Below are 24,471 nucleotides of genomic sequence, written 5' to 3' on the forward strand. Positions count from 1 at the left end.
ACTACTTTCAGATTTGGCATCATTTTCCTCCCCATACATGCTAAAAGGGCGCAACTTCAACTGCGTGCTTAATCCCTGTGTGGGTATGTCTTCTCCCCGTTCAGCTTCCTCTACCAAAATTTACAAAATGCAAACTTTCCTTAGCGATTTTGTTTTGTATAATGTCTGGAGAGTACTACACCCCCTTGATACGGATTACACATTTTTCTCTAACCCCCATCAAGTTTTTTCTAGAATAGACTACTTTCTCTCTTTACGGACCCTCTTAGACAGAATAGGGGACTGTACAATTGGCATCCAGTCAATATCTGTCACCTCTCTCCTGTTGCTGTAACCATCTCCCCCCCATATAGGGATCCCTCTTGTCGACACCGGCGACTGAATCCTGCATTATTACATAATCAGCGCTTTGTTGATTTTGTTACTATGGAATGTGAGCGTTTTTTTGTTGAGAATAAAACTCCTGACATAAGTCCCTCTATTTTATGGGAATTTGCTAAGGCTTACATACATGGTGCAATTATATCCTATACTTCAGCACAGAAAAAGAAGGCTACAAAGAGGCAATTCAAATTTGAAGAGGCAGTACATGACCTTGAGGCTCAGTTCAAGCTCTCATCAAATACTTACCTGTCAAAACAATTAAAGGCCGCCCGTTCTGCTCTGAACCAGTTACTAACACAAAAGGCAGAATCTCAAATATTCTTTGCCAAGCCCAGACTATTTGAATCAGGCAAACCTGGCCGGTTGGTCGCCCGGCTTGCACATGGTAAAACCGAGTCTAGTCTGATTCCGTCTCTCTTAGACAAACATGGGATTAGACACTTCAAATCAACAGAGGTCAACAAAATAATTAGGTAATTCTATGCAAACTAGGGCTGCAAAAACGAATTGATTATAATCGATTATTAATAGCGTTGGCAACGAATTTCATTATCGATTTGTTGTGTCGTGCGATTATTACACCACTCAATAAGTTGCGGAGATGTTTGAGTATTAAAAAAAGTTTCGTTGAGCGCGGAGCAAAGTGGAGGTAGAGGAAAGACCATCGGAGAGACGTTGTTGGGTAACGTTGTTCTGAAACACATGGCGGAGAAATCAGTATGACCTAAGTCATCCAAGGTGTGGGAGCATTTCACATAAAATACGTAAAGGTGAAAAGGTGTGTTAATTGACAAGGGTGAAGTTAGATTCATATTCGACATTCATCTCACATTCGGAAGACGTTACTTTGCAGCTAGGGACCGGGTGAAAACTACCCATACCATTTAGAAAAATTTTGACTTTTATAATATTTTTATGAATATAAAACCTCAGACAGACACCAGAGTATCTTAACAATGTCTGGTATACTTCCACAGCCTTTACTTTTTCAATTAAGTTTCAAATAAAATGATAGAAAATCACTGATCTTTGAAAATAGCTTAATCCTCGCAAATCTTAAAGGTCACATGACATGAAAACTTCAATTTAGAAGGTTATTTAACATTAATATGAGTTCCCCTAGCCTGCCTTTGGTCCCCCAGTGGCTAGAATTTTTGATAGGTGTAAACTAAGCCCTGGGTGTTTTTCTCCGCCTTGGATAAAATGAAGGCTCAAACGCTCCGTTTGAAAATCTGCTCCCTTTGACTTCACAAGAAGCCTCTGCACATATTTTCGCTGGAAATGCGCCGACACAACCTTTCAAAGTTTTGCATGTCTGCGCCAAACATTTCAGCCACCACTGTTTCCTTAACTTGAGCCAATACAAAGTTGGCCTTGCTGACCGTCTGAAATTAAATTCTGGATCAGTAGCCTACTCCTTGGTCCAGCTACAAACCTCGGACAAGTAAGTCAACTAACACTATCATTTTTTTGCTTGCGATATGGTTACCTAGCTTGCTACCCTTAGAATCTGGCTGTAACATTAACTCTGCAGCCATCAGCTGAGGTACTGTCGCTACTGTAAAGGTAGTCAGCATCAAGTATGTGTGTGAATACACATTCTGTAACGCAGTGTTGTACGCTTCGTTGTTATGTGGATAACGTTCTGCTGTTGGTGTTATGGCGCGCGCGATATCCGCCTTTCCCCACATTGAAATGACTGAGTGTGCAGCTCTGCAAACCAGGGTTATCAGATGAGAATGGGCAAATTCGAGGCATCTTACAGCAACGGGTCTACGAGCCATTGCGATACATCCACTGTAAACATTAGCGCATGGTGCCGCCTCTCCTCCTCATTTAGCATTTAAAGCTACAGACACAGAAACAGCGCGTTCTGAGGAAAGCTCTTTGTGGGACTACTCGTGGTGGCTATCATTCTGCACCAAGGCTGAATTTCGGGAAAGAGACTTCAGATACTTTTTTTTTACAAAACTCAAATAAATTGCTCCTCTCTGAAAATATCATTAAATCCACGCTAATTTTAATAACTTTTTCAAAATTGTGTGCCTGTTTGTGCACATTCTGAAGATGTTTTGCACTGTGAATTTGCACAGTCAGTTCTGTTTTTGAATAAAAGGTTGGAAATTAATGCTTTTTTGTTTTTTTATCATCGATTCATCGATTTATCGAAAAAAGAATCCACAGATTAATCGATTACTAAATCAATCGTTAGTTGCAGCCCTAATGCAAACCTTCACAGCTCAGACTGCACATCCTCTGTATAGGCTCTTAAAGACCTATTAGCCTGATATCAGTTGATAGTAAACTGCTTTCTCAACTTTTAGCAAGGCGCCTGGAAAACCTGCTCCCAATCCTAATAAACCCAAACCAGACGTTTTATACAAGGGCACTTTTCTTCTAATAATGTAAGGAAGCATTTGAATATTGTACAATCTACATCTCAGAAGAAACAGAAGGCTGTAGCTATTTACCTTGATGCTGAAAAGGCCTTCCGACAGAGTCGAATGGTGCGATTTGTTTGACATTATGCAGAGATTTGGGCTGGGGGGAGAATTTTTTTTATGGACCCAAACCATGTATGCGCCCAAAGCTATGGTCATAACCAATAGCCGTCACTCTGAGCCTTTTTCTGAGGCTAGAGGTGTGCGCCAGGGATGCCCACTAATCCTCTTTGCCTTGGCATTGGAACCCTTGGCGGAGATTATCCGGCTACACGTAGAAGTGAAGGGGGTGTGGTTGGGAGACAGGGAGCATAAAATTGCCTTGTATGCTGATGACATCCTCCTTTTTGTGACGTCTCCTAGATGATCTATTCCAGCTATTATGACCATTTTCAGTGAGTTTAGTACCATATCTGGCTACAAGATCAATTTGAACAAATCTGAAGCCATGCCCCTTGGATGCTTGAACAAAACTGAGGTTTCAAATGACTTCCCTTTTACATGGTCAGCCTCTGGTTTTATATATCTGGGAGTTAAGATATCCCCTACCTTGAGGGAGTTGTGGAAATTTTATTTTTCCCCAGTCAATGATGCAGTGAAAGGGGACTTGGAACGTTGGCATAATCTTCCTCTGTCTTTATTTGGGGCGAATTAGTCTTATCAAAATGAATGTGCTTCCTCAACTTCTATACCCTTTGCAGATGCTTCCTCTGTACCTAACTAAAAAGTTCAACCGTGAACTAGAGAAGGCAGTCTCCAAGTTTATCTGGCATGGCAAAAAACCCAGGCAAAGGTTGAACTACTACAGCTACCTACAGATATGGGAGGCCGGTCTTTACCCAACTTGATTTTTTATAATTGGGCCTGCCATGCTCGCCACCTTTGGTCATGGTTACATTCTTTTGTCAAGGGAGAGGTGTGTGTTGATTATTGGGCTAGCTACCCACACTCCCCATGGAGTCTGGTTACTTGTGATGCAAATAATATTAACCCTGAAATAAAGCACAACCCTGTTATTTACAGCAGCATCAGAGTATGGCATGATATATCTAAATATCTAGGGAGGGAAAAGAGGAAATCCCTATTGTCCCCCATTATCCAAAACCCTGACTTCCCTGCAGGCGTCAGCTCATCTGTGTTTTTTGCATGGCGAGATAAGGGAGTTTATGTGCTTGATCATTTATTTAAAGACAATGGGCCTCATTCCTCGAACATTTTCTTACTTTTCTTCAGAATTGTTTCTTACGGGTTTTGGACAAACAACGTAAGAAAGACATCCGCCAAATTAATGAACGCTTGAAAATGTGTTCCTACGCAGCAGAGGTTTTCTGAGCTGTGCTCCCAGGAAGAGTTTTCTTAAGTTGAAAGCGCGTCCTTGTGCTCCTGAATTTGCATACATACACGCCCCGACAGCTCCTTATAAGGGCACGCAACAGCAGTGACGTGTGCAGTCAGAATCGACACAATTAGGAAAGCAACAGGAACGCAAGTTATGTCCAAGCGAAAAGCAACCGGTGCATCATCATACCAGTAAGAGGAGCAGTGGAATTGTTCTCCACTGGATCTAACAGTGTGCACACTAAGCAAGGTTAATTATAATAATTATTTAAATCTGAGTATGTCTGTTGTGGCCAGCCGTTTTATCATTTAACCAATGAATTGTTAATATCTAGACTTGAATTCTTGATATCCAAAATTTAAATTCTTGATATCCAAAATGCAATTCTTGATATCAAGAATTCTAATTTTCGATATCAAGAATTCATTGGTTAAATGATCAAACAGCTTGCCATAGTCTGTAGAGTTGATGTGTACGCAATCACCAACGATTTCTTATAACTTCATTAACACTTCAAACACAGAGAGTTTTCTTAAATGCAATTCCTACACATAAATCCCAGATGAGAATTTTCATGAATGCCAAATGTTTTCCTAAATCCAATTCAGAAGAAATTCCTTCTTAAATTCTTAACTGCGTTCGAGAATGAGGCCCAATGCCCTCATGTCTTTTCAACAACAGGAGTTGTTTGATATTCCCAAGTCACATTTCTTTGGGTATTTATAAATAAGACACTATATATCTTCCCTTGCTAACCTCTCTCCCACTGCCTCTCATCTTGATGATCCAGAAAAATTTCTTCTGAACCGCAGAAGTTTAAAACATTTACATTTCCGCTTTTTATTCTCACCTACTTTCCTTAGACACATATGAGCCAGCCAATATCTCCCGCAAATGGGAAAGCGACTTGGGTACTGAATTTATTGAGGATGATTGGAAGGAGGCAATAGATCTTATTAGATTGGCATCTACCTGTAACAGACTGAGGGAGACTCAGTATAAGATACTTCATAGGCTGCATATCACCCCAGTTATTTTGCATAAAATAGATTGCTCCATCTCAGTACATTTACATTACATTTATTCATTTAGCAGACGCTTTTATCCAAAGCGACTTTCAAGAGAGAGCTTTACAAAGTGCATAGGTGACTGATAATAAGAACAAGATAGCCCCAAAAATATTGTGGGTAACCAAAACATGAAGCAAAGTAAGTGCAAATCAGAAAGGGGGACATATTTTCATTGTTTCTGGGAGAGCAAATGTATAGCTACATTCTGGAAGCTAGTTGCCAAAGTAATCAGTGAAGTCCTTGAGGTTGAGATTAAGAGAGATCCAAGTGTCTTCCTTATTGGTCTCCCCTCTAAAGGTGCTACATCTCCCCTCTCTAAGATACACACTCCTTGACAAGCTCCTCTTAACTGCCCGAAAATGCATCTTACTTCACTGGATTAAAAAGTGCCCACCAAGTATTACATTATGGTACAGAGAGATCTTTAACATTCTCCCACATGAAAAGTTGGTGGCTATTATAAAATGGAAGGAGTGTGTGTTTTTGAAAATCTGGTCCCCTTTCAAAGACTACCTGCCAGACGACCTCAGGTCCTTACTTATGAGAGGTGAATTCTGTACTTTTTGGAGTCAGACCAGACCTCCTTCATAGCCCCGATACATTTCATTATGTACTCTTATTTCCTTACACATTTGTGCATGTAGTGGACTGGAGACAGTACTTTCAAGGTTTTTCCTGCATAGAGAAAATGTTGGCGCGCGCAAAAGCCGTTTTCCCTAGCACCTATGGCAAAACCTGAGCGCCTAAGGCAAAAATAAATGAAGCAATGAAGAAAAGGGTTTTCATCACGAGTGCAATGCATGTCAGCGAATATGTGGGCTACAGCCGAACACTCGTTCTGTTTTGATCAATAGTAATCAAGTTGATAAGCTTGTCTTCTTGTCTGATCAATACGCAATTGTGAGGTGCGCGAATGGACAGAGGGGCCAGTAAACTATCGTTCCGCTGCGAGGGCCAGCCCGACGTGCACGAATACACCTGTACAAATGCAAATTACATTTCCACTCAAAATGTTGACAAATTTGATTAATGATTTCCAACGCAGCCTCCATTGGTATTCTTAACCCGGATTGATAAGTATAGGCACAAAGAAAATAAAAGGAAATTGCAAAACACCTGGGAATAAATACAATGATTAGAAAATATTAGTGGTGGGCATAGTTAATTTTTTTAAATCTAGATTAATCGCACTGTAATCTTGGCGTTAATCTAGATAAAAATGGCTCATTTGAATTCCGCCGAAGACATTCAGAATATGTGTGCTACCCAAATAATGACAAAAAGTCTTTGAGAAAGGGTTTCTCAAAGACCAGCCAGGTGGCGCATTAGACCAGGGGCTCATCTCCTGTTTCCAAACTGCATCACAAACTGCTTGAGAAAGCTGTTCTACTATGATAGTTGGTGATGAAAATAAATTATGTTCAATAAGATGTACTTGTGTTTATTAACTGTTTATTAGATTAGTTAGCTTGGCTGGTAGAGCTGTGCTGACGGGCTTGCCTCGGTTGCACTCAAACATAGGAGTTTAACGACGACTCTTTCCTTAAGCTACATCAGTGCTTGGCCCGGCATCTTCCGCATTAGCTAAGGGATGCTTTGCGTTTAGGTGGTATTTGAGCCTGGAAGAACTCCTACAATAAATTAATTCCACATAGCACAAGGTGCAAACAACCTTAAGTCTTGTCGAGGTTTCCATTGGGAAGCTTCTTAAAAATACATTTTCCCTGAAGCAACCCTGGCGGCTTCATAGCTGCATCCATGTAAGCACGTCACGTTTGATGTGATAATTTCATACACAAGGCATACACACAGAATACTCGTTCTCGCCCCCCACAGTGCAATTTGGTTAGGTATACATCCGCGCAAAAATATCAAGGTGAAAGTCATCATTGCTTGCGTAGTATAGACCCAGCTCCCAACCCAACTTTGAGAATAGATTAACGGCGATTTTTTTTTTAATCGCCCAATAAGAGTCTCTCGTTAACGCGGCATGTTAACGCCGATAACGGCCCACCACTAGAAAATATATTTAAAGTTCTATGTGCTCGCTATAACTTCTATTGGAGCCGTCATCGCAATTAAATGACTCGTGCAGTGCATGTCCGCGAATATGTTTAATAGTATTTTTCAAGTACAGCCGAACTCTCATTCTGTTTTGATTCAATAGTAATTGTGTTGATAGAAAGATTGATTGTGTCTTCTTGTCTGACCATTTCTGACCACTGGTTAGTTTCAGATTCTGTTGATATACATTTAAGTAGTTTGCATATATATGTAAAGAGGTAAACCTTGATAATCTTTGAACCATACATGATAGCACCAGGGCGCTTGGACTATTGTCAATCTTTTAGCCTATCTATTTTAATCTAAAGTGGAAGCAAAAATATTTCCTCAAGCATAGCCTCCATTATTTATGAAATGGTAAAAAAAAGAAACATAGATCACTGCTAATAATTACTGCGTTTTTGTTTTTTTGAGCACCGAAGACCCCATTTTGACCCAGGAAAAACCCTGACTTTGTATACTTTCTTAAATAATCTTGTGGAATTTTGTCGTTTTGTTTTTTTTGTTTACCCTTCTATGTTGTATGTGTTGATTGCTGTCTGTTTTGTGAGTTAAATTATAAAAAAACAAACAATGATTTGTTTCCCCCCCACAGCCTGTTTTTTTTTATTATTTAGGTGCGATTTAATTACGGACGGCACAGTACATTAAAGTGGCACTATTATCTTTGTCATACCACTTACCGACAGAATTGTAGGAAAGCAGCTTTGAGGAGTTTAATTTTGTCCTCTGGAGTAACACACTCCATTCTGGAAGGAGTCTCCATGGCAGTAGTCTAAAAAATATGCAACAGGCCTTTAAATCATTTGTTTTACAAGCTAAAAAAACCTACACAAAGTGCCACATGCCTCCAAATCAGTACTTTTGGAATATTTTGATATATCTAGGCACATTTTCATCTGTGCCATATTGTTTGGTCTGTGCCATAAAGTTTTAACTTGCCTAGGCCCCTTATTTCAATAAGCCTCACACTGGCTCCTCGGGTCCAGCTATGCTTGAACCATGCCTACCTCAGGTGCAGCCCCAGCCAGTGAGGAGCATAGGGAGTCCTCCATGGTCTCTGGCAGGATGGAGGGGCTCTCCCTGGACACAACCGCCACCAGCCCGCTGTTCTGGGAGAAAAACACAGGCAGGTTGGCACAGCAGCCCCCACCTCGAAGGTGGTCTCCTAACAGAGAAAGACATACCGATTTCACAAGTCAAGTTCACAGTGTAGAAGCCAACAGCACAGAGTATACATGGCTTGTAATGAATTGCAGTGAAGCAGTAGCATTATTCATTTAGCACACACTTTTATCCAAAGCGTTGCACAAACTGCATCTAGACTGCCGAAGATCAAGGATCAGGGACCTCCTTTATGTAGTGTGTAAGCCACTTTCTAAGCAAACTTTAGGATTTATGAAAAACTTGACAGGTTGATGAAAACTTTGAGCCTGCGTACGCACATAAACTGGAAAAATGAAAAAATGCAACTCCAATGGCAAAAGGATGAAACTCGAGAAATGCTTTGAAATTGATAGCCTCACTCAGTGCACCAAATATAATACAAAAGAACACACCTTTAAAATAACATCCCAATAACAGTAGTGCATAGCATAGATCAGCACAATTGACGACATATTGTAACAGCAACATCAAACATTTGTGGCCTACATTTTTTTGCATTGTGCAATACAACATACAAACAAGGGACAAATTGGCAGGTCACACGTAGGCTCGAGTTTGTGTGTTGTGTGTTGTCAAAGAGGAAACATCCGTACGCAGGAAAATGTCTAGTGGCGTTGAGTCACTGCATCGGTTGAAGAATGCCATTCTATTTGCCCACAGGTCAAATGTGTTTTTTTTATGGATCAGGAGTACTCCCAGTTAAGACTGACAACATATATGAGCATCTAAGGTGAAAAGGGATCTTTTGTAGCTCTTACCAGGAGAGTTGAAGAGGATTTTCTCCTCAGGCAGACCTCCTCTGCCTGTGCCTGTAGAGCAGGCGAACACCAGCTCATCATTGTAGAGAAAGGCTGCAGTGCTAGAGGCTCTCGGTAACACCAACCTAGTTGTATGGAGAGCATCTTCACTCTGTGGACAGAACGTATCAGCAATCAAAAATTAAACTTTTGGTTAATTTTACAAATATCAACGCAAAAGATCTATTAGTAAATAAAAAAATATATATTTTTAAATCTAATAGTTTGTGCTAGTCTTATTTTAGTTCAGTGAATTAGTTTTTCCTGGACATTTCCAGCTGGCAATTCTTTGGGGCCTTAAAGTAAAAACATCCTCTTTCATTTGCCTGAGGGGACAAACACGGAGTTTGCATTGAGGGCAGTTCATAGTGAGTCATACTTGAAAGTGGCAAGAAACTTTTTATAAACCACACAACAGAATGAAATCTCATTAGGGTCTCACCTGGAACGGTGGGTTGAACTTGGTGACCTCCACTGACAGTTCGTCAGAGATGTTGGTGCCATTATCCAGCAAGGTGACCAGGCAAAAATATGCCTGGCAGGGCACATCAGATGGGTGCCATGCAGCTGCTAACACCACTAGACCATTCCTACCATACAAAGTATCAAGGGGAATTAAACTCCCTCAATTCAGAAGTCACATACACATATTTGGAAAAAGTTTATACATTTGGATTAACCGTCAAACTGCACAGGTTTATGAACATGAAAGTAGGTGTAGGGCTGAAACTAATAATTATTTTAGTAAATCGATTCATCTGTCGATTCTTTTTCCCGATTATTCGATTAATCGGATTTTAAAAAGCATATATTTCCAACCCTTTATTCAAAAACAGAACTGACAGTGCAAATTCACAGTGCAAAAAACAGCGAGTATTTAATGCTATTTTCAGAGATGAGCAATGTATTTGAGTTTTGTTTAAAACTTTATTGAAAATTGAAAGGTTGTGGAAGTAGGCCAGACTATTAGAATAATCTGGTGTACATTTGAGATTTTTTGACACAATTTTGAAAAAAGTTACGATTTGCAAGGATTAAGCTATTTTCAAAGATTAGTGATTTTCTATCAATTTATTTGAAACTTCGTTGAAAAAGTGAAGGCTGTGGAAGTATACCAGACATTGTTAAGATACACTGGTGTCTGTTTGAGGTTTTATAATGATAAGAATATTATAAAAGTCTACATTTTTCAAAATGGCATGGGTAGTTTTCACCCGGTCCCCTAAGTGGCGTGGCGGCCCGCTACGGCTACATTTCTGCCGCCACGGCATCAGAAATAGGGCTGTACAACATTTTTGGCCGTCTATCAGCCGTGATTGTTAGAGTGCAGGTCGGAGAATAGCACGGACACGCGCTTCACAGCGCAGTTGAGATTGCGTGTGTGCGTCCTTGAGAACTGTAAGTCGTATAACTTATGTTGTCAGTTCATTTAAGCCTGTTATTTTATTAGTCTATAGTTCTTGCAAATTTAAATTAAGTTAACTGGTGATTTTTGTTGTTTGTATTCTTTCCGTTAGCAAAATTGCACGTCTGTTGATTCGATAGCGATTGGTGCCGTTGCTCACGTTTGTATTTTAGGTGCATTATTATGCTGAAGTAGTTTTAATTAATAAATAGTGAGTATATTGTTATTATTTTCTACAGAATGCTTAGCCTATCAAGATTAAATGAAGCAGACAGGGGGTAGACCTGACCTGAAAAAAAAATATTATTTTAATTATTTGATTTTGAATTGATGAATCAGATTTTTTTTTAAGCATTCATTTCCAACCCTTTATTCAAAAACAAAACTGACACTGTAAATTCACAGTGAAAAAAATCTTCAGTGTGCACAAACAGGCACACCATATTTTTTTTGTTATTAATATTAGCGTGTATTTAATGCTATTTTCAGAGATGTATTTGATGTTTTGTTTAAAACTTTATTGAAAATTGAAAGGTTGTGGAAGTAGGCCAGACTTTACTAACAACTAAAAAAAAAAAAAAATACCATTTGCAAGGATTAAGCTAATTTCAAAGATCAGTGATTTTCTATCAATTTATTTGAAACTTCATTGAAAAAGTAAAGGCTGTGGACGTATACCAGACATTGTTAAGATTTGTGTTTGAGGTTTTATATTCCAAAAAATATTTAAAAAGTATACATTTTTCAAAATGGTATGGGTAGTTTTCACCTGGTCTCTAACGCGATGCTGCAAAGTAGCGTCTTCCGATTGTGAGACAAATGTCGAATATGAAACTAACAAATGTCAAAATGACAGCAGCGGTGTCTGCCTATCAGAGAGTTAAGGAATTTCCCTCGATTTTATTCAAAAAAGGAGTTAATAGCAAGACGGAGGTCTACGCCAGACTTAGATTGACTTCTGCAGCCTAAGGGACAACATGTTTTCGATAGTTTCAAACAGACTGGTATGAAGAAAAGATTGGCTATGTGGCTGTGCTAACATTTCAGCGGCTGTGGGCTGCTTGTACCGTTTACTGCGTTTACCGTTTTGACATATTAGCCTAACAATAAATGAGGTAATCTGGCTTTCATAGCTCAGTGCCTAGCCTCTTACTGACATCACCGCACGTCACTGCCACCATGTGTTTCAGAACAACGTCACTCAACGTCTCTCCAATGGCCTTTCCTCTACCTCCGCACCATTACTTAAAGCTAACAAACATTGTATTTTTGCTTTAGTAAAATGTAGCCTGTTTCATAATAAACCCCCCTACTAAAAATGGTATGAGTCGTTTTTTTGTTTAGCAATGTAATTTATTGATCTAAGGTTAAGCTAATAATGTCAGAGTAGGCTACATTTAGTTTCTATGCCAGGACCTGTTCGGAAATCGGGATATCGGAAAAGAAAAAAGGAGAGAGCTAGCAAGGGCAGATGACCCCCCCAATAAAAATAATAAATATTTGTTTTCCAGTGAACTCCGAAAGAAACTCCCAGCCAGGCTGCAGAGACGAGCAGCTGTAGCAACATTTTAGGCCGTCTATCAGCCGTGATTGTTAGAGCGCATGTCGGAGAATAGCACAGACGCGCTTCACAGCGCAGTTGAGATTGCGCGTGTGCATCCTTGAGAACTGAAAGTCTTATAACTTATGTTGTCAGTTCATTTAAGCCTGTTATTTTATTAGTCTATAGTTCTTGCAAATTTAAATTAAGTTAACTGGTGATTTTCGTTTGTATTCTTCCCCTGCTAGCGAAATTGCACGTCTGTTGATTCGATAGCGATTGCTGCCCTTACTCACGTTTGTATTTTAAGTGCATTATTATGCTTAAGTAGCCTAGTTTTAATAAATAAATAGTGGATATATTGTTATTTTTTGCTACAGAATGCTTAGCCTATCAAGATCAAATGAAGCAGAGGGGGTAGACCTGACCTGCCCCCACTGCTAAAAAAAATCCTAGGGGAAACACTAAGACCTTTTCAGGCCGTAGCGTACACTGCAAATATCACACGCCGCAGCAAGTTATATGAGCTTATGCTGCTGTATGTGAATATGTAACGCTATGTTTTAAGAAATGTCTTGTCTGTTGTGCCTGTGCTTTTTATGCTTCACTGTGGGAGGGTGGGAAACGTCATATCAATTCCTTTTTATGTCTTGACATGTGAAGAAATTGACAATAAAGCTACTTGAAACTTTTACTGTGCTTCAGACTCTCTGCATAGCCGAGGTTTTTTGCGTCGGGTACATTTTTATACAGTATAGGCGATGCAGAAAACATTGGCAAAGCCGCAGCATGCGTTGCTGTAAGAAAAGTGTTAACCAAATGACCAAATGAATGGTCATTAACAGGCTTCTGCAGAGCTGGATGACGACCCATTCATTTGAATCAGGTGTGTTGGAGCAGGGAACCATCTAAAACATGCAGGACAGGGAGTCCCGAGAACCCGGGTTGGGAACCACTGGCGTAGAAGATCGCTGTGCAGTTCGACCCTCGACACATTTGCGCGAACCATTTCACCAAGGACGGTTTTGAAAACCTGGGACAATGTAAAGCAGGATTTGCTATGAAGCTGTTACTGAAAAGAGGTGAGTTCCGACCTTATGTTCATCACAACCGTAAGCTGTAGTATGATTTTGTTGGTAACTGTTATTAGCAATGCTAAAATATCCTGTATCTAGCACCTGCCTTTCCCTTGCTCTTTCAAATAGATAATCTAGACAGGCATTAGCAATAGGGTAGACTGCTATTCATTTTATGGCAATTTTTTTCGGAAGCTTCCCTTCTAATGCCGACTACAGCTAGTCTAGCTAGAGTCATTTGCTAAAGGTATGTTGATGTGTTTAGAAACGTATTTAGCATTCTACATACAGATACAGGAGACGTTAGCATTGCTAATAGGCTAACTGTAACAAAATCATACTTACAGCTTGCGTTTGTGATGAGCATACGGTTGGAACAGCACCTCAGCACTGTCTTTGGTGAAATGGTTCAAGTAAATGAATAAATGAGTCGAACTTCACAGGGATCTTCTCATAGAAAAACATCATCCATGCCTGTCGAGTGTCTGGTTCCTTGGGAAGATTATGAAAAGTGTCAGCATTCCCAGTACAGCCTGGAACACTGCATTTACGATGGTCCATTTTCAAAAACGGTTTTACTTTGTTGATCGTGTGGAAGTACACAGAGAATCAGCAGCTAAACTAGTGTCTGAGATCCTAGGTCAGAACATCATTTTACAGCTGGAGTTTCAAGTTGTGAGATTTAGATAGGAAAAGAGGTGTCAATGGACTTTGAGGTTCACTGTATGTCTATTTTACCCACCGAACTGTCGTTATTCATCTATGACAAGGTAAAATCGGTTTTGTAATCAATGACCCCTTTAATAAAATAAATACTTGTAAAATTACCCAGACTTTTTGGGGTTATATGGAACTGTCTAACTGTCCTGAATGTACTTGGTTAATGGCAACAACCAGGTAATGGTTCTTAATTTAGAATTAATACTCACTGACTGAGCTGCATGTCCAGGTAAACCACTTTCACACCTTCCTTTATTTCCTCATAGCTGCTCTCAGACCCCTGATAAGCAATAAACAGAAGAATATTTTGAACAGCACACATTTATCGTTTATCGTATAATTTCAAAAGTTAATTTTTCAGAATGTAATCGAGTTACAAGACAATTTTCGAACCCACTTTCTTTGTGAATGTGAGTTTTATATTCTAACTATCGGCATAAGCATAACCACAGAATAAACAGTATCCATAATGTTACTACTCGTAATATTAACGATTCTAGGGATGCACCGATATGGAAATTTTGGCCAATACGATAACCGATAACTTTATATTTGGAAGCCGATAACTGATACATGCCAATAAATAGAAAGCCTGAGTACAAAAACAAAAGGCAAGCCTTAACTGCATAATACATCTAGATCTTTCTTTTACCAAAATGAACAGAACTCTTACATTTTACAATTAATTATACATTCCTGTGGCCTAGGGGTGGGCGATATGGCCAAAATCTTCTATCATGGTATGAGTAATTTTATATCATGGTTACGGTATATATCACAGTATTGTAATTGTTCTGTAAATATGTAAATAAGACGTTATTGGCTATTATTTAAAGGCAAAGACAGTACGAGCGTTGCGATTGGCTGATGCGCAGTCATGCCATCCGCGTGGTGACCTACTCACAGCTCAATACAGATCCGTAATGCCCTACGACGAAAATGCCAAAATGAGCGAGAGCGATCAGTCTGAGTTTTACTATCCATATATAACTTCGGTTTCGGCATATCAACCTTGTTAAAGCTCGGTCAATTCGTTAAAGCCTCAGTTTGATATTGCCCGGAATGACCTCACTCTCAGTTAGTAAGTAGTTAGCCTTCACTAGTCATCCTAGATCAAGAATGCTAGCAACGCCACCAGTGTAATTTCACAACAATAGTTTTACAGCATGAGACATCAAACTTGAACAACAAATCAACTTGGTTACCTGCAGAATGGGTCATCAAATATATAATAAAATTAGCATCGACATGAATGTGGTCCACTTAGACAAAATACACTCCACATCGAAAATTCCGTCAGACCAACGCAAATGTGCTTCAACGTCAAACGAAAATAGTAGGGATGTCCCAGACAAAGATTTTCTTTGGGCGACCAAGACTCGACTAAAACGTTTGAAAATCGACTAATCGAACTTTGAAACGCTTTTTTATATATTTTTTAAGTACTAACATTTTCGCAATCTGACTCAATGGCTGCTGGACATTGCAGATTCAGCCGTTAATAGCATTCGATTTGGATGTGATTCTAATAATGGGCATATTAATTTTTCAACCCAGCGCGTTAGCATGAGCGAAGCAGGGCTAGACCAACTTACGTTTTTCAGGTGGTAGGCTACCTCATATTCAACGTCGAACTATGAAAAATAAACCTTTGTTGGCAGAGTTTGCATTCAACGTTGCATTCGAGTCACCCGGTACTTTGTAAATGTACTTTAATGAAATGCTGCCATACCACAGATTTCTTTGCAATTTTGACTAATAACACCGACAAAGTAGGCTATGGCAAAGTTTATAGTTCTGCAGCCAATTGTGCTTGTGCCGTGTGCAAAATACCAAAACAAAGCGCAGATTAACGAAAGGGAAAACAGTAACACCTTTTCTTTTAAATTATATACTTTTAGAGTTGGTTTATTTGTCTTAAATAATATAATCTACAATTTCTGTTTAACATTTAGTTAATTCAGCAATGACGACACAAGCGGGAATCAGTTCTAACACTGCCATATGGCAGCTCGACTAAAAAAAATCTTAGTCGACCAAGAGCATATCGATCAGTCGACTAAGTGGGGACAGCCCTAGAAAATAGCAAATCAAATAAAAGTTAAACTACAATTCTAAATATCGCAAGAATGCGATTTATATGATGGCTTATATACACAATACAACAACCAGAAAAAAATATATATACTGTGGTTGAAACGGTATAGCCAAATCTCTCCCGGTAGACACATTTCTACCGTCACAAGGTATATAAATAAGTTGTTCAACGGGCGTAAATAATCCATAATTTATGGATTTATACATTTTCTTATCGGACCGATAACTAACTCTAAAAATAAACATTGGCAGCCGATATATCATGCATCCCTAAACGATTCATAGAGAGGCCAATTTCGTATTACATTTAGAACTAGAGAGGGTACAATTTCTGGGAAAATTGCAGGGTGAGCTTGCTTGCGTCAGTTGCAGATGGATCTGTTTATTAACTGTAATTTTTACAACTGATATTTCTGTATATTTTATATAAAAATGCATACTTATTATTTTGGAAGATTGCATACATTTCAAAGCATACATTTGTTGCAGCTCATTTACAATTCTAAACACAAAAAGTGTCGTGTAGAATGAAACGGTTGTCTTCTCGTTTCTCCTGCAAGAGTTCAGTTGAAAAGTCGGATCAAACAAAGATCCGACGTTTGATCCGACAAAGATTCAGTCGGATCAAACAAAGGGCAATCCGGTGTAAAAAATGGTCCTAACCTCTACCCTAAGTTTTTCCCTTATAGTGATATTTTGAAGCATTTAGCCAACTCATATTGCATTCATTCATTCATTAATAAAGAATCCCCTTTGAAACAAACTATTCTAACAATGTTGTCACTGGCAGTATTTCAGATGCAATCGCGATTCAAATCTGCTAACGGAAAATATGCCCCCAAATACGTAAATAAGCTTGACATTTATTTAGGGAAAATGGCTAATTCAAAAGAAGTTTGCTGGAAGCGATCGTTGTCAGTAACAAAGCCAAATGCGACCATTTGGTCTCAGTCTAGAGCCCTGCGTGGAGAAGCTGACCCCGGCAATTGTGCTACGAGCAAGATAGCCTAGCTGCTGTTGCAAGCCAAACTTCACTGAGGGGATTGTTTGAATGCGCCGGAAAAGAAAGAAAGATTTTCCTGACTATTCGTCCGCTAGTCCGTAATTTTACGGATACCCCTTGGCTGTGATTGGTCCGCAATTGGTTCCACACACAAAGACGTCATGTGGCAGGCTTCTCAAACGTTGCTCCACCTGCTTTTCTGGCGGTGAATTGTTTTCAGCACCCAGAGCCTTCGGAGTACTATAAATTCAACGAATCCTTTCCGACACCTTTTGTCTGTCCGTAACGGAGTCGGAGTATTATCTTTTGGCCTTTACTAGCACATCTATGCACGTCGTATCTATGCGTCGCTGTTAACGTGTGCTGACGTTGTGACGTAGGCTAGCACTGAGATCCCCCTTTGTGCATAAAAGGAACTTTTTGCTACAAAAGCGGTGTAACCTCCTAAACCGTGCAACGGAACGTAAATAAAATAAATGGTAGGCTAATTGTAGCTAGCTCAAGTCTTCTCACGGTGTGCTTCAGGTGTTGCCTAGCAACCAATTACTTTTTATAGAAAGCGGGCAACACGGTTCTGCTAAAATGGCTTTAATACCAACACAAAATAACGACAAGTGATTCAAAGAGTCTAGTCTTCGTCTAGTATCCGTATCAGACCGCAGATGACGTCAGACAATAATTATTATTCTCAGACCGCGGACCGGCAATGAGGTCAATACGTGGCTGGCATGACTACCCATTAGTCAATCAGAACGCTCGTACTGTCGTTGCCATATGGTAAATTGTAATATCGCCCAGCCCTAGAATGTTATACTTGTAGTATCACCTACCCAAACGGAATCTGTGATACTCTCTGTAAGGGCAGGATTGGTGTTCCAGCTCAGGACCTGCACCTCAGAGCTCTCCTCCATCTCCCACTTATTCAGTCTGGAGGAAGTGAGGGTGTACAGGACAGCCTTGTCCCCCACCCACAGCACACTGTGGAGCTAAGGAGGAGGAAGGTAGGGTGGGTTAGCTCGCTCTTCATTTGGTTAGGGCCCCCCCGTTTCCCAATCCGTGCAAGCAGGAAATCATTTCAAGGATTGGTGTTTTACAAAAATGTTGCAGTGCAACTTCACACTCATGCAGATGGACGTGTCCCAAACCCAACAAACTCCTCTTACCAACCTCAAATATAGATCTCACCAGATTTCAGGACAACCAGGTCTCCAACAACATTTTATATCTGATTTTAACTGTATCAAAATAAAGTTCCAAGCACAAACCAGGTGTTCAGGTATTTATATAAGGGTCCTATATTATATGTGAGGAAGTAATCTGAGTTTTTTTTGCCAATAAGAGCTAGGCGGAAATTGAACAGATTCAATAAATGTGCTGGTTTGAGAACAGAAGCATATATCTGATCAAGAGCAAATATGTATCATGCATCGTTAAAATGGCACAGGCACCTTTGATTCAACGTTACCTATAACATTTACATGTATTCATTTAGCAGACGCTTTTATCCAAAGCGACTTCCAAGAGAGAGAGCTCTACAAAGTGCATAGGTCACTGATAACAAGATAGCCCCAAAACATTGCGGGTAGCCAAAACATGAAGCACATATTGTGAACAACCAAAAATAAGTGCCAAAAGTAAGAACCACAAGAGCATGTAGTTAAGCAAGTTACAATTAAACAACATGAATCGCTATAAGATCACAATGACTCTTGCTTAGAGACAGTCTATTTTAGTTAATCTTGCTTGTTTTTCTACAAGTACACTTGCACTTACAGATTCATGTTGTTTAAATTGTAACTTGCTTAACTACATGCTCTTATGGTTTTTCCCTTTGGCACTTATTTTTTGGTTGTTCACAATGTGTGCTTGTTTTGGCTACCCGCAATGCTTTGGGGCTATCTTGTTGTTATTATCAGTGACCTATGCACTTTGTAAAGGTCTCTCTTGGAATTCGCTTTGGATAAAAGCGTCTGCTAAATGAATAAATGTAATGTAAACGTAGTAAGTGCCTGTAGAAAAGCAAGCAACAGTAAACTATGAGCAGTCTAATTCAACTGAATGGCAGTGCTGGAGAGACATCCCATATCTTAATCAGATATGGGATGTCATCCTGGTATGGCAACCTCACCGCAAAACTAAAAACTAAACTCGCTCGTCTGGTGCACACGGCCATGAAGCTCATTGGAAAAAGCAGCTACCAGACATTGCAGTCTATTTATGAAAAATCTGTTCTTGGGCAAGCCCAGAGAATAGTAAATGACCCTTCTCACATTGTCCATTCAGAGTATGACCTCCTATCCTCGGGGAGGCGATAGAGTCCCTTACTGCAAGACTTCCATTAAACTTCTTAACAATGCCGCTTGAGGCTGAAGTCTATGTAATAATTTGAATAGTGCCTCTATTACGGTGATCTTTTTGCCTGTATTATTATGAGGTTTATGTATGTATTATGTTATGGGATATGTGCAACATATGTTATGTAACAGTTGATACTGTTATGGCTGAGGATGTATTGTTTGTTGTCATTGTGACTGTCAAGGCATTCAAGACGCACCGCAAAGTCCAAGACAAAATTCCCTGAGCGGGACAATAAAGTTCATTGTATCGTATATTCCAGAAAAATACAACCTGTCAAAGAACCAAAGGTCCAAGGCATATCTGTGACGCTGCTTACTGTATCATTCGTGGGAGGGGCAAGAATGCCAAACAGGCTGGAGACTCTGCGTCCGATCCCAGACAACATCCCATGGCCGGGTTGGAATGCCCTCTGATGGAGCTTTCCTGATGAGTCTGTCCAAAGACGCATCAGCTGTCCTTGGAACGATGAAACTACAAAACTACAACCCTGAGAGAAAGGTCATGTTTTGTCAACCAACTGATACATCTCGTACTCTAGTAGAGTGTGGGGACCCTTGCACTGTGGGGACACAAGTCACGTGGTGTGACTTTGCACACCACAACATTGGCACAACAAATCTACAAGGCAGGTCCTTGATTGCTAATGTGAAAGACTTAGGACGAATCCCAATACTCCCCCTTACCCCTTCCCCTTACTTTTGCGCGTTCCCGTGAGAGCTAGTGGTGTCCCAATACTCTTTTGGAGCTAGGGGAAGGGTTAAGACTAAGGGGTATACACCCCTTAAAACCAAGTAAGATCGGGAGCTTACTTGAAACCTAGAGCTAAGTAAAAACTGCGCGACCGGCAACAATGGCGACCAAATCATCCAGAGAGTCCGATAAATGTTATATTATCGGCTTAATTCATTGATAAAAAAATTATGACAGTCTTGTTTTGTGTTATATACAGTCATGAACATATATATTTGCAACCATTTTCCTAATTGAAACGTTTCTAAAAATCGCTAGTTTGGTACGTTAATGTTACAGTTCTGAATTGCACAACAGTCCCGCATTTCTTTGACTAGCATGTCTACAGTTCTAAGTAAACTCCATTAGCAGCGAATTTCGTTTAATATCAGTGCATAACGCTACTTGCTTTGGAGATATCGATACGTGCTAGATGACGTACCTGTAACCAAGTGGTGTCCCATCTCCTAGGGCTATGTAGCCCTTACCCCTTACTTTAGTGGGCCAAGGGGAAGGGGTAAATTAAGGGGAAGGGGTAAGGGGTAAGGGGGAGTATTGGGATTCGGCCTTAACGATGCTAGGATTTATGAAGTTATGTAGATGGTGTACAGCCAACATTAGATAGTACAGGTATGCTATTTGGTAACACGAATGAAAAAATGGGTCCACAGTACAACCTTACCTTAACAGCAATGACAAAGTTGCTCAGGTTTTCTCCCATGTCCACTACAGTCTCTATGTAGTTTCCCTCATGGGCCAAGCTAGGCCAAAACCTGGCTGTTCCCTCTGGTGCTACTGCCAAGACCATAATGGACTGCAATGCCCAAAATGAAACAACAAACATTACATTAGAGGCAGGTTAGGTTATTTTTGCAAACCTAGCAATTTTGGTTGAGTTTGAAAGTACTCAACACAAAATATCCCAACCCCTCCCTTCAAAGTTCACACATGAACACGCCTCAGTTGCACAGTGCATGCAGGTAGGTAGAGAAGCAAGTATCCCATCCTATAATTGTAATCGGTCCGAATGCCGCTCAATCATTGAATTCAGTACGAAGTACGAACGCACTGATTGGTCATGTTTACAGTCCTGCGACAGCCACATTCATTTTACTGTCAGAGCATTTGATTTATTGATTGCTATCAGGATGTGATGTTTGGTAAATGACAAAAAGTGCTTCTCAAAAAAATGACCTACCCTGCCTTTAAGGTGACTGCAACTTCCATGAATGACATTCACTATTGACTCAGGTAATGTCATGGGGTGTTATTTTCTACACTCTGCCATGCCTTATCATAAGCTTGGGGCTCTGCATTATTCTAGCTACATTTGTTAGCTTCCTAATGTGCACAGCCTATTTTATATAGACAGAAATGTTTTGATGGCAACATGAGTTTGTACTATCCGGTCGGAAATAGCTACTCAATAGATTTATCTGAATTTCCCAACCTATATAAAAAGGTGACTGTCTATTTACAGACATAAGAAAATAGGCATGGGTGAAGAAGCATGGTGAACTACCCACCTGAACTGTTGCTGACTCCAATGGGCAAGGAGATACAATTGCAATAAGATTAACATTGTAGGCGAACTCACTGGTGGGCAACTGGACGTCCTTACACACGGACAACTAAAGTATAACAAAGACAGGCCCCATATTTGTCAACGATTGAACAAAATATGCAAGATTTGTCCAGTTAGTACAGTTTAACACATATGATCTATAGCTGCATTCAAAGTCAGTCAAAGGGGTAGGATTATACGGTTTAATGTTGAGTGTGGTAGTACATCCATAGACTGAAGATGGGGGGGGGGGGGGGTAGAACAGAAGGCTTTGCTATTCTGAACAACACTTCCTCGTTTACTTTGATCTTAATCTTCATCTACTTTGATTCTAATATATACTGTATAATATTTCCTAAAATCTTCATTAAACATTTAAATACAGACCACTACAAGGTGAGCCATAATCACAATGTTTACCTTGGCCACAGCTGTCTGGCAGATCTTCCATATGATCAGTCTCTCTCCACATACCATCCAAGCCCAACCACTTTCATCCACCTTCACTGAAACGTGGTCGTCGGCTAGTGGAACCAATACAACACATAACAACCAGTTACTGTAGCTCACAACTCAAACACATGGCTTCCATGTGTTGCTTCAGCAGTCAAAATGAGCCTACCTTCGGCCATGGTCAGAGCTTCCATGACTTTGACAGGCAAGGAGGAACCGAAAGTTTGGACATCGAAGTGGACCGTCTCTGCAGTTGAATAGGTCTGTACGCGAGTGGGAGTTGACCTACAATGACATAAAAAATCCGTTAAGAAATACATAAAACTGTACAATCTAATGATCTTAACTTAAGACATATTCAAAGGTTAATTTACATAAGGTAGCGTCACTGTGTCCAATTCCGACCGCTGTAAACTACTATTGTCCAAACCCGAACGGTGTTTGGACACCTAGTTTCCGGTCTTTTTGCCACCATTTTCTTTTGCAATCGCTAGCAAAGTGTAAGTAATATTATTTTAGGCATACCAAACAATCTACGTGTCAAATTTCATAAACATATATGGACGTTTACGTGTCTAAATAATTTAGGAAAGTTACATCGATGAGAGAAAGCCAAAAGACCACTCGGGCGACGCTCGGGCGACGCTTTTTACTCTGACATGAGAAGAGTTCAATAAATCATCCAGCAGGTGGTGGTAAACAGTCAAATTCAGATTTTATCACATAGTTTGGAGATGTTGAAGCGTGATACCTTATTTTCCCCGTATATATTGACAGCATTATAGTCAGTTTGGTGACCCTGGATCAAGTTAATATCCTCTAAAAACAGCAGCAGCGAGTGTTTACTACGAGTATAAGTGCGGTCGGGTTTGGACAAGGGTAGCGTACGGCTAATTTACCGGCGCCAAGGTCTTTTTACCAGCTCTAGTAAAGGATAAGCCAACTCTAATTTTGTTTACAATATTTAGCTCGAAAGGTAAGAAGTTACAGCTTAACGTGAAATCAGTAAATCAGCTGAAAACGTGATACGATTATTTTTATCAATATTTGAAGTGGCATTTTATCAGAATCTTAGCTAAAAACTGGTCGGGATTGGACACAGTGACGTTAACTCATGGTATTAAAATACGGATAGATGCGGGGAGAACGATGCACACACCTTGAAGCAAGCGAAGTCCTGCGAGGGGAAAAAAGTAAACCCGTTGGTGTAGTGCTAGCGAGACTCCTTCTGCCAGTAATCCTTGACGATTGCCTACGGGACCCACCAAGGGTGGCACGAGGCGTAAACATGGTATATTGTCTTGTTCTCAAATTTAAAACAGTTGCTAATCGGAGAAAACGCTGCCTCCAGACTACACATATACGGCTATTTCAGCGCGCGAAACAAATCTCCGTCGCATGAAGAATGCGTCATCAACAATCGCAAGCATTGTTCTTTGCGGTTTTTAGGATAGCTGGCAGAGCGGAAAGGTTAATTACCTCCACCTATGGGAGATCCAGTGAAATTAACTTGAAACAGATAACAGTTTAGATGCAGGGCCAGTAAGGCAGATGCGATGAAGAAAGGTAGCAAGGGAAACGTAAGCCCGCTAAACTTTACATTACGTTCTAATTGTGGAGCTGCCACAACAACATCGGTTTTATAACATTGTACAGATTATCATTATGCTATAATACATTAACTATTGATCAAGGGATCACAGTTACGACATTTAAAATTTGGTTAAAAACTTTCTTGTTTAGTCAATTCTACGATTGTTAAAGGTAAGCATGTGTGTATTCAATGTAAATCTGGGGTGTGTTTTTGCCTGTGTGTGTGTATCACATGTAACTTTTAAATTGTAATTATAGCTTATATGTTCACATTGCCCCATTTAGATGTTACATCTAGATGTTACAAATAAAGTAAACCCGTTACTGTATGTTGTTACTGTTATAGTTTCCGTTGCTGTATATTGTTACTGTTATAGTTTCTGCTACTAGTTGGAGACAACGGGTGACGGGTTGTTTCTCATCCTTATTCGTATAAGTATAACATATTTTAGAGTTCTTTCCCGTGGAACAGATTTCATGTTCCAACCGAGGGGGGCTGTCGCTGTCTTGGTGTGTGGGGCTGCATCAAATACCCCTTTTGCTCTGTTAAATTGCTGCACTAGTCCACACTTGTTAGTTCTTGTTTTGTCAATGCTACGATTGTTAAAGGTAAGCATGTTTGTATTTACATTCTATGTAAATCTGGGGTGTGTTTTTGCCTGTGTGTATCA

The 24,471-nt window shown here is 40.0% G+C and overlaps 1 protein-coding gene across 3 annotated transcripts in view; it reads right to left on the reverse strand.

Annotated features, from left to right (window-relative positions):
* The window catches only part of nup133 (nucleoporin 133), a 46,423-nt gene extending 22,796 nt beyond the window's left edge, over positions 1-23,627 (reverse strand). Inside the window, exons 1-13 of one of the 3 annotated variants that reach the window (XM_047043992.1) lie at positions 23,367-23,627; positions 22,377-22,492; positions 22,175-22,278; positions 21,717-21,821; positions 20,873-21,004; positions 19,778-19,948; positions 17,934-18,089; positions 14,213-14,283; positions 13,758-13,775; positions 9,705-9,852; positions 9,224-9,374; positions 8,309-8,466; positions 7,982-8,073 (exon numbers count right to left, since the gene is read on the reverse strand). In XM_047043992.1, coding sequence (XP_046899948.1) covers positions 7,982-8,073; positions 8,309-8,466; positions 9,224-9,374; positions 9,705-9,852; positions 13,758-13,775; positions 14,213-14,283; positions 17,934-18,089; positions 19,778-19,948; positions 20,873-21,004; positions 21,717-21,821; positions 22,175-22,278; positions 22,377-22,492; positions 23,367-23,497 — 1,553 coding nt within the window. In that variant the 5' untranslated portion in view covers positions 23,498-23,627. Of the gene's footprint in view, positions 1-7,981; positions 8,074-8,308; positions 8,467-9,223; positions 9,375-9,704; positions 9,853-13,757; positions 13,776-14,212; positions 14,284-17,933; positions 18,090-19,777; positions 19,949-20,872; positions 21,005-21,716; positions 21,822-22,174; positions 22,279-22,376; positions 22,493-22,581; positions 22,729-23,366 lie in introns of those variants that run through there. The other 2 variants (XM_047043994.1, XM_047043993.1) reach the window with 2 other exon arrangements.
* Positions 23,628-24,471: the final 844 nt, after the last annotated feature.

The sequence above is a fragment of the Hypomesus transpacificus genome, chromosome 21 (assembly GCF_021917145.1).
Source record: "Hypomesus transpacificus isolate Combined female chromosome 21, fHypTra1, whole genome shotgun sequence".
Lineage (NCBI taxonomy): Eukaryota > Metazoa > Chordata > Actinopteri > Osmeriformes > Osmeridae > Hypomesus > Hypomesus transpacificus.